Below are 11,500 nucleotides of genomic sequence, written 5' to 3' on the forward strand. Positions count from 1 at the left end.
AATTCTTTGAGCTAGCTTTAATCAAGGCTTATCGAGCTTTAAACTCGAAGTGAATGCCAGCTTTTTTTCAGAGCAGTCCTCTGAGAGTTAATGACTTAATTGGAGCTGTAAATACACTACTGGTTTAATAAAAATGTCTTACCAGGGCTGCCTTCAGGCACGCGATTTATAAGCATTGGCACAGCCAACAGTTTTGGCTTGTGTAGAAGTATTAAGCTTTTTCTAGGCACTGCTATTAGATGCCCAGGTAGGTACACCGTGCTATACCTGCTACCATCAGTGGCATATTTAATACCACTACAGCTGTGCCTGGCAAGTGCCTTTCCCATGCCTACGCAAAAGCCCAAACTGTTGGCATTGCCAGTGCTTGTTTACCCTGTTTCAGATGGCTAGTGATCTTCTCGCAGCTTGATGCCGGTACTTTTTGAAAAAAGGTTCTGGCTCATATGACGAAAAGAAATCCAGGAACCATGACTGTGTACTTGGTCTGTCATCCAAAACCTCTCACCATGGAAGAATGTCATATTTGTCAGAAAATGCCATAGAGGCTTTCCTATATATAATTACTCTAATGTCCTGTAGATATTCATAGGATTTATAGAATTTCTACTTGGCAAAACTTATAAGGCTGTAACTGAGACGCTGACTTTTTGCAGATCAGTCGACCTGAACCCTGTATATTTATAAGCAAGTGTATTTATCGGGCATGGCTGGACCCGCATCATCAACCACAATTCATCTTGAATTCTAATGTTGATTTTAAATGTGCTTTGCTTTTAAGCAATTATTGGGTGTTTTATGTATTTGTTCTAATTGTGAATTTAGCTTTAAGTTTCATGTGCTTTTATACCGAAGTGTTAAATGATTTTGTATTGTGAGGAATCCGGTGGAGCCATCACTGATTCCCCCAGCAGTAACCTTCTTCTATATGGCATGGGGACTGCTGCCGCTACCTGATCCTGACCCTGGGGGGGGAGGCTATATGAGGGAGGATCGCATGAGAGGAGACCGCCTCAGGAGAGATGTCGTGACTCCATCGACTGAGGCATCGTAGCCCCCATTCCCCTTGAAAATAACATTGCCATGTCTGAAACCCTCATGGTCTATTGTCATGTATCCAGTCCTTTTTCTTATGAAGGGCAAGGAAAACCCTTTTTGCAAATTTGCCAACCACCTCTCCAACCTTGGTCTACCTTGCCAATGTGATGAAATCACATTTTTCAGTTTCATTTTGTCAATCAATCAGACCTGACATGCCACCAAAACCTTTTAAAATTGCTTATCCGAATTCCAAAAGTCACAGAATTCACAAAATACTGGGATGAAGACGATGGACCTACCAAAAGCAACAGGGAAACCGGGGTGTATCAGCAAAAACGCCAAGTGCTAACAATTGAAAGCTGAGATATAGAAAAGAAATGGAAATATTGAAAAAAGGGACCTTAAGTCAGGAATAAACGGTTTTCTTGTGTGTAATTGTACAAAGTGGCAATATACGAATAAAACAGAAAAAAGATAATATTTCAGGAAGATACATTATCTAATACAATATACAAACAACCTTGGGAGCAGGCAAAAACGACTAGTGTGTGAATCAGAAGTCTTGGCATGAGAGTACACCAGGCAATCTCAAGTGTGTGGATTAGAAGTCCTGGCAGGGGGGTAGGCAATTAAACAGGGTTGTGTTAAACAAGAAAGAAGTCACACAGTTGTGTGTACAAGTGTTGTACTGGGCCAAGAGAGACCCAAAGAACCTGTGTAAAAACCTACAGGAGTTAAAAAGAATCTAGGGGAAGGAAACTACTACCCTCTGGAAACAAGAATGTTACCTTTGGAGAAAATGTTGTTTGATGCATGTATTCATTCCTCTTTATGAACACTTTTCTAAACCACTCAAGGTTAACGACAAATCCCCTTTTTCACCTTGTGTTACGTTTGTATTGTGAGGGTCAGAATAGAACTTTGGAGACAGGACAGTTTTTTGTTTTTGATATCCTGACACGAAAAGAGCCTTAGTTTTTGTTTATGTAGGGAAATTCCTCTAATAGCAGGGCCCAGAGAGGCCTTTTCCCAGCCCCTTTCATTTTCAATATATGTCTTTAACTAAAAACATGGCAAACATGTCTGACTCTCATTTCTGATTGTGCTAAAGAGGTATGTCGTATAATGCTGGATTCAACTGAACTATAACGCTTCCTGTGGGTTCAGAGAATGTTGCTTCATAGAGCAAAAAAATTAACTGGAGTTCAACTGTGACTACACTGCATGATGGGATACGAGTGCAGGCTGCCTTAATGAATGCTAGCTTTTTCTTTATCAGTCAAATGTTTATTTACATTTGTGAGTAACACTATAAAGCACATGCAAACAGTACAGTACACAGAGTGATTATAATATTTAAAGGAGTACATAATGCTTGAGCTAAAGCTCCCCATACCTCAAGCAACCGGGGAATTCTGTGACCAAATAGAGGAACGACGTCAAAGACAAGGAGTTCCTTTATAAGGTCACTTGCCTCTGATGTTACTTCCAATATGCTTTTTACATACGCTAAATGGTATTTTATTCCTTATAGTACATGGCCACTCAGTGTCATCCATTTAATACCTGGCCTCTTAGAAGACATAATGCAAGATCTAGTAGGTGGTGTCCTGATGCATATAATCAATGTTGTATATGTTTGGATAAATAAAAACAATAGGAAGCTTACAATGTGTCGTTTTGTTCTTTAAAATAAGTAAAAACTTGCCAATAGATTCTTGCTCTTGTTTTGTTTGTTTGTTTATTTTATTTGTAGTGCGCGCCAGACCCGGAGGTAACCGGGCGCGTGTTCAAGAATACTTTAAGCTTACCGTTACCGTTACAGTTACAGATTCAAGTAATTACATGGTGCATTGACAGCAAAAGGATGACGATGTTACAAGGTTATATACACAGGTATTTGTACACAGAGGTGTATACACAGTATACATTGAGAGTTAAAGGAGCATGAGCGGTGTACGTTCAGTTGCAGGTTAACAGGTGGGTCAGGCGTAAGTAGTCCTAGTGTCGGTCAGTTATAGGTCATTTTCTTTGAGCCATTTAATACAGTTGAGTCTGAAGTGTGGATAGGATTGGTCAGACCTTAAGGAAGATGGGAGGGAGTTCCACAGCTGGGCCGCTTTGACAGGGAAGCTATTGCCTCTGGCTGTGCTCAATTTAAATGGGGGTACAACTAACTGGTTGGTATATGCTTCCCGGGTGGGTCTATTAGAGGTTCGTCTTTTGAATCTTTCTGTTAGGTATTTGGGGGCTAGGTCATTGATACTTTTGAATGTTAGTGATACTATTTTAAGTTTAATTTTGTCCGCTGTAGAAAGCCAGTTAGATTGTCTTCTGATGTCTGATATATCCTCTCGGGATTCCTAATGCGGCTCTAAGGGCGTTGTTCTGCAAGGTTTGGATTTTTTGCAGTGTGTGTTTATTGGACCCTATGTATAGTGCGTTGCAATAGTCCAATTTGGATAATACCAGAGCTCTTGATAGGGTGAGGCAGCTGGTAGTGGACAAGTATGGTTTAGATGCTCTGATCAGCTTACAGGTGTATGCAGTGCTAGAGGCCATCGCACTCACCTGCTTTGTTAGGGAGAGGCAAGAGTCGAGGTAAAAACCTAATGTTTTTACCTCTTTTGCTACTTTGGTGTTGCCATCTATAACAAATGATGAATAGTCATTGTTCAGTCTTTTGATATTTTGTGTGTTCCCCAGTATGATGAGTTCCGTTTTGTCATTATTCAGGCATAGACCATGACGGGCCATCCATGCCTGGATGATGAGGTATATCTTGTTCACCAAGGCCAAATCCTGTTCGTAATCCCCCGAAAGTGGGATGAGAATCTGAGTGTCATCTGCATAGTTTGTGTAGGTGACACCCAGAAGGTCCAGATCATCAAACAGGGGCTTCGTGAAGATGTTATACATGGTCGGAGAGACACAGGATCCCTGGGGAACGCTGCATGTGATGGGTACTGATTCAGCTGCTGCAGAGGTAGAGAAAACCCTCATGGTTCTGCCACTTAGGAACGACTTGATCCGTGCAATGGCACGTGTGGAGAAGTGGGCCGCAGATTCCAGGTGGGAGCAGAGCACATCATGGTCCACCAGGTCAAATGCCGCTGAGAGATCCAATAGGAGGAGTAGGGCAGTTTTTCCAAGATCTCTCAGCTCATCGACTTGAGTTTTGAGATCGATAAGTGCAGTTTCGGTACCATGTTGAGGCCTGAAGCCTGATTGTCTGGTACCTAATAGTTGATGCAGCTCTAGATATTTTTGGATCTGTAGGTAAGCCACTCTGTCTAATATTTTTTAGCAGGAATGGTACCGTAGTGATTGGTCTGTAGTTGATCGGTATGGAGGGGTCCAGGGTTTGCTCTTTAAGAAGGGGGAGGACCCATGATTCTTTAAGGTTGTCTGGTATTGTGCCTGATGCAAAAGAGGCATTGATAAGTTTGGAAATAAATTGGGATAGGTCTCTGGCCGCGTCTTTTATCAGTTGTGCTGGGCATATGTCACCTCGACAGTTGGTTGGTTTGAGTGAAGTATTATTTTTTCAATCTCTGGAATGGTTACTTTGTTGAAGTTGAATTCATGTTCTGGTTTGGTAGAGGTAGGTGGTTTACCATTTTGATAGGTTGAAGGAGGAATATTTTGTTTCTTATTCTCAATTTTGGTTTGGAGTGTGGTGATTTTGTCGTTTAGAGCTTTTTGGATGTTAGAGCACCACGTTTCATTTTTGTCGCAGTTGTCAGGAAAAGGGATAGGGTTTTCCAGTTCCTTTAGGATAATGAATAGCTCTTTGGTTCCGGATTTAGCCTGTAGTATTCTGTTGTTAAAATTTTTTTTTTTTGCTCTCCTTATTTCATTTTTGTAAATCTTGGAGGCATTGATGAGAGCTGCTTTATTTGTCTCAGATGGCGTTAGTAACTGCAGCGCTGCACAAAATTAACATATTCTCATAAACATGCCCTTTTCCTTTAATGGCTGTAAAGTGTCATAGAAAGCGATTTTACAAGACAGAAATTTGTAACGCTTGTGGCGTCACTAATTATGTGGTGCAGTGGCAGCTGGAATTCTGCTCTGTGCTGGCTCAAGCAGTAGGTATTGTGACATCACAACTGAAGCATGATAACGGATTACAGATCAGTAGTAATGTCATTTTCCTATTACAGGTTAGTACTGATGTCACATCTAGCCTGTAATAAACTTAATTAATAGGCTTTATACAGGAATTGCATACTGCAATGACTATAATAATGAAAGTAGCCCATGTCCCCTATCATTTTGTCTATTTAAAGTTATTTGCCTATCTGTTTACTTGTTTCATTGTTTTCCTGTCGAGATACACGCAGCTCTGTTATACAAGTAGCATCATGTTCCCTTGTGGAGAAATAATGTAAAATATTAAAAGCTAAATATGGAATTTCATTTTTAGTTTTGCTGTAAAACATTTCTCAAAATGCCCTTTTAAAGAATAGTGGTCCGGCATCCCGCCTCTAGGCAGAGCTATTAAGTGTTCAGTAGTTTAATGAAGATGCTGATGATGGACAACTAAGATGACAAGAACTACATTTTTATCTCCATAATTGCTTTTGTCCGACTTCCATCGAGACACATGTGGCACACCGCTGTGTGGCTAAAAAAGGGAGAAAAGGATAGTGAGCATGATGCCCTGTGAAACAAACGTAGCGGTCACAACTCAATGTGCTGTGCAGAAACATATTGTATCGCAAGATGAAAAGTGCTTTATCGGTTTGTTCCCTACAATGCTAATCAAGAGATGGAAAAGTAGTATCTCTGGTATTGAGCTGCTTGGTGAACAGCTGCAGTACATTTTATAGAGACACATGTTTTATGTGTCTCTATCAGCACTTGAAGATTTTGAATAAATCTAAACCGCTGGCATTTCTATGGTCAGCCCTCCCAACTGTCATTGTTAATCAGCCTTCCATGCCATTACAGTTGGGGCGGAAGGCTGCATGCAAATTCGGCACCATCCCACCTCAGGACAGTCCAGCCAAACTGCTAGGTCACATCCCTTGAGCACGTGACCACAATCCAATCTGGATTGCTTGAGCCTCATTGGACATCATCAGTGAGGTGTGGCCTGGGTCTCTAATCACAGCAGGCCATGAAAAGCATGCTCGGGACCCTCATCTCAATACTCTAGATCAAATCTAGAGTAAATAGAAGGTGCTTTGTGAACATATATGCTTAACACATATTCTTGTCTCAGGTCGGGTTTCCCACCTTTGCATAAAAATGCATGGCTAAAAAACTCTTTGAAACCTTGTGACACTTCCTCAAACAAGACGTTCTTAAGAGTCCTTCAGTTTACTGTGCGGTTTATGGCAAGATGTAACTCAGCTTAATTTATGGTGCATGGTTACTCATTATGTGGCCCACCAGGTGTTTTTGACTTAAACTTTCATGAACCCCACTCAGCATGGTCCGTAGTGAAGAGCCATCAAAGTTGTAGTCCAAAAAATGGAGGGCCACATAAATAATAACCATGGATGGAAGCAAACATGCTAAGAGTACTTTAGTTGCGAGAGTGCACCAGGAGTTTTCAGACGGCAGTTTCTATGCAGCCATGTTACCACATGAAGAGCTCCCCAAAAAATATAGTTTTGTAGGCCTTTTAAATGTAGGGTCTTCTTTGGGGCGATGTGTTTTTTTCACCTTTGAGTGAAAGCAGATCATTGCAAAACGACCTTCTTAACGCTCTGTCCTATAATTTTCATCATTTACGTTTCTACACTCCCAATGCTTCATTTCCTAGACCAAGAATGTTTCATTCTGGCTACACTTTGGTATTTCTAGTTGGATATTGTAATAATGTATATTTACGTACATTGACTTGAGTTTCCCTTTCGTGAAATGTTGCTTTCTTGTTTTTCAGGCAAATCGCACCTGCCCAATTTGCCGAGCCGATGCCTCTGAAGTGCACCGTGATTCCGAATGACCAACCGAAGACAGCACAATTCTAGTTTTGGTGTTCTAGTCACATGTATATATGAACTATCCATTGAACTTTCCTGCGTGGCACCCAGTCTCCTCTTACACAATATGGTCAATTGACCTTTCTTTGCACTGTGTGACTTTAATCAAATATAAAGCTTTTAATTAGTATTCACAATTATGAGATTGTTACACTAACCGTGTGATTGGAACTCCAAAGAAATTATTTTTATTTAGCTTAGTTTTGTGTGTGCACTAACATTCCCTGGTTTTTGTGTGATCATTCCGAGTGTCGCAGCAAGATTACAGTGGAAGTGATCTTAGCATGTGCTTTTTATATTTAAAAACAAAACAAAATGGTAGCTCGAAATGATATAGCAATCTACCTTCTATAATAGAGCCTTCGTATACTGTGAGTGCAGGGAGTAAGAGATGTATGTGTGTTGGTGGAAACGTGACTGTGTGCTAGCGTTCAGCATGTGTGTGAGATAGAAAACTTATATACCAGCATGTACTGAGAATGTGTGCATAGTATTCATTTTAATTATGCTGCAATATGTAATCTTGTGTTCTATTTAAGCAGTGCTAGTACTGTACACTGGTTCCCTCCTTTGAGTTAGTGGTTGCACACTGAATGGCAAGGTTGTAGCAGAAACTGGTATTTCATGTTTTTTCCAGAATATTTCTTTGTATACATAGGACTCTGTTCCAGTTTTATTATTGCCCCTTTGGTGATTTGTTTTCTGTTTGCCACACGGCCTTTTTTCCCTGGAGTTGCAGGAAAAAAATACGTATAAAATCTCTGCCTTGACCATGCCTTACTAACATTAAAGATGAAAAGAAAAGGCATACTTAATTGTCCCCATATGCCAGTTAGGTAGTTTTAACATATTGTCCAGTATTTAAATCCTGATGCTGCCTGATATCTTTTATGAAACATGCTTGTCAACTTGTATTGCATTTTATCTATTGGTCTTTTCTTAGGTTGTTCACGATAGTCCTTTGTCTGATATAGTGTGTTTGAGTGGGGCGTTTTCTGTTCTCTGTCTCTATTCCTTTTCTTGCCGGTTAGTTACTGTGCCTGTTCAATCATTATTCTTTAATCATTGTATACAGCAGAACTTTGTGCTTCTGGGTGGTTGTGAATTGATTGAAGGCAACCAATCTCATTTAGCAAAATTATACCTTTTGGGTGGGACCACTTATTGTTTAAAATGTCTACAAAGAATTTATTTAACCGAATTCTGCAATATGCCTCGAACTTGATAGTCAATAATACTCCATAGAGAAAATCCCCTCTAAGGAATACTACAGACGCCACCCACTCAATTCCAAGGAGAAGCATTAATAGTGCAACCTATCCTTGTTCAATCAGCCTGCAGGAGTGATGTTGGTTGCTGTTGAGATATTGGTCTCAAGTGTGATGTTTACACTGGTTACATTTTGTATGCATTTGTTGTTAAGTGATCTGTTAAGGGTTTTGATTTAAATAATAGGATTCTCGTTGGTTTGGTACACTTCACTGCATCTCGTGGTGTCCGTGTCATTGATGTGGTTGCAATAGCACAAGCGGTGAAATTTCCAATATTGCTGCAACTTGCTGCCCGTCTCAGCTTTAAAGTCATTGCACCATACCCTCTTGTGTTGTGTGTATGCTGCTATGCTTTTGCAATTCTGGTACACAGTAGCATTATTCTGTTGACCCATGCTGCTTGCTACGGAAGGCTGATGAGATGAATCACTGCTTGTGGTTCAGTGGGAATGGAAAGCAAAAGCACAATTGACCAAGGCACTTTTGCCTCTGGTTACGCAAGCAAAAAGCATTCAGCTTGCTGGCCTATCCTTGTAAGTGAGGGTTTACTTAGAGGCTCAACTTATTTGGTGGTATAAAAGGAAGGACGACCCTTTCTTCTGTTTCTTTGAAATGGGAAAGGCCAAGTTCAATCACGCATGTTGTAATTTATAGATTTTCATGTATGAAATCATGTTTGAGCATCACAAAGGTTTGTACCTGTACAGATAACACTGCTCAGTACTCATGTTATTGTTCAAGTGTGCAAGGTGGGAAATTGTTAGAGTTAAACCATTAATTATAAGCCTCTTAAACATGATTTTCTTTTACCCCAGAACTGTTACTACACATATTGCACCTGCCTAGCCTAGTCTCCAATACTATGAAAAGAAATTCATGCTTTTGGAAAAATTTGAAATTCAAATGAGTCCGTACTACACTGAATTGTTGCACACTCGACTGGTCTCTGTGAGAATATTCATTTGTTAGCGCAGAGAATCTTGAAAAATGTATCCTGTGGTTATTGTGCATACAAAAGCACAATTGTGTTTGGATTCAGCGCCATTTGGCTACACCCATCACTTTCTGTCGAATTTATGAGGGTCTATTCACTCTGCAGCTACATTTTACTGCCAAGTGAAGTGTGCATTTTGGTGCTTAATTGTTAAGTCACAGTTAATGCATGACCTGCGTCGGGATCCTATACATGTGTACTTTGAATCACCCAATCCTCTCTGCGAGAAACGTTATTTCCCTTCCACCGTTAATCTTGCTGATGGCTTAAAATTACCTTTCAAGTATCTGGAATTTCATGGTCTAGTTTGTTTTTAAAGGCGAGAAATCCCACGCATTCATGCAAATAGATTTTGTTCCAATATAACGCCCTTCCATGTTGAATTTCCTAAGAGATCTGTTCTCTTTGATGACCTTTATATCTAGGACTAGTCAAAATGTTTGTTTTTCACCATGATGCCACTGCAGCGGACTCCTTTGGGGCCTGCATAGAAGAAAATTGACAGCCGCCCCCTCCACCCCCACCGACACTATTCTTTTTTGCATCTTCAGTTACCTCATTTTGCTATTTATGTGTTGAAGCTTTGGGGTTTTGTTGAAATCCTGTTTACTTAAGTGTTTGCTTTAAATCGTACACTCAACTGTACCATTAACATGTAGTTTAAAATGTACATATAAATACCTGTAACCAAATCATTTGAAGGCTTGATGCATTTTTAACAAAATTTGTACATTTTTATGAAAGTTACTAGTAATGCTTTATTTACTACGTAGTGGGATGATTTTTTTTATTTTTAATCCCTGTGCCCAATTTTGGAGTTTAGGGTTGTTGAGTAATAAATGTATAATAAACACTTACTATGTAGTCTTTCATTTGATTGTTATGAGCATGTGTGACTTTACCTATTTTACAGTTTGTCTTTTGAAAATGCTATGTGCAGATGTGTTTTTTTTTATCATCCAGCTCCTTTAAAGTTAAAACTTTTGGGATCTTCTAGTTGTAAGACAAAACAATATTTGACTATGTCTCGGGAGAATAGCTCAGGGGAAATGAGCACGCCTTGGAAGCAAGACGACGCGTAGCAACACAGGTTCGATCCCCAGGTTCCCGCTTAGAAACCTCTGGGTATTAAGAGTCTTATAAATGACCAATTACAATTACAATATGAATGCAGCTCAAAATGTGAGAATCCAGAAATTCCATGTGCTCCCTGTGTGTTTCTCCACTATAGAATACTGTTTCTGCAATCTAGCACCTAGAGAAAATAGTACTTGCTATAGTGTGTAAATTCGACTCAGCAGTTAATTGCAAAAGTATTTCCTTTCACAAGTTTTTCTCTCTGTCATTTACGCACACATACGCACCCCACTCTCTCACATGCTTACATTCATAACCAAAGAAACCCTATAATAATAAACTTCTCAAGACCATTACTCCTGAGATTACACCTTCTCTACAATAGGTTGGCAGACCGTAACAAATGCTCCATCTCTAAGCTGCTCCAATACTACCTTGAAGCTTACCCCTACTTAAAGTGAATGTAAGCTTTTGGCCATTCTGATGAACTGAAACAGGAGTAATACCTATTTTGTAAGACCTAAACGCACAAGTGACAAAAATGATACATATAGTCTCATCTTCCTGGATCTTTCTGCATTGTTCAGCATACAAACACACTATCCTGCTTCCTAAACCTGAGGACTTGGAAATCTTCCTCTTGGATCACAAACTACAAGGTGGAACCCAACATTTCTACAAGAAGCTCAAAAATCAGGAGAAAATTCCATTGAAGACTGGATGAGGTAAAGTCCACCAGCACATCCGATTAAGAGCACCCACAGCTAACCATCACATGCTGCATAAGAAACAACAAAGACACAATAGCACTGAACAGACTTCACTTTAATACTCAAACCTTTCTTTTGTGGTGGGGCACATATTTATGTAGCAGCAGGTGTGTAATTATATATACCTAAACCTAGTTACCTGAGAGTAATAGAAGCGTGAATGGCCAGTGGATGCTATCATTTGACACTGGTGTATGTCTAGTGCCTTCCCTGAACTGTCTAGATGATCTTGGGTTAAAAAATAAGGGGTGTGTTACGCTCACCTGGCTCCCACAGGGGCATCGATCCGAACTGGACAGCTGCGGCCTCCACCAATGTGACACATAGTGTCAAGATGACGGACTGGACTGG

General features: G+C 40.1%; 1 protein-coding gene across 2 annotated transcripts in view; it reads left to right on the forward strand.

Annotated features, from left to right (window-relative positions):
* Window positions 1–10,159, forward strand: part of RNF38 (ring finger protein 38) — a 1,177,976-nt gene extending 1,167,817 nt beyond the window's left edge. For both annotated transcript variants that reach the window (XM_069630459.1, XM_069630460.1), the window contains one exon: window positions 6,938–10,159. In XM_069630459.1, the coding sequence (XP_069486560.1) occupies window positions 6,938–7,000 (63 nt within the window). In that variant the 3' untranslated portion in view covers window positions 7,001–10,159. The remainder of the gene's footprint in view (window positions 1–6,937) is intronic.
* Window positions 10,160–11,500: the final 1,341 nt, after the last annotated feature.

The sequence above is a fragment of the Ambystoma mexicanum genome, chromosome 6q, assembly GCF_040938575.1.
Source record: "Ambystoma mexicanum isolate Mex_15411 chromosome 6q, UKY_AmexF1_1, whole genome shotgun sequence".
NCBI lineage: Eukaryota > Metazoa > Chordata > Amphibia > Caudata > Ambystomatidae > Ambystoma > Ambystoma mexicanum.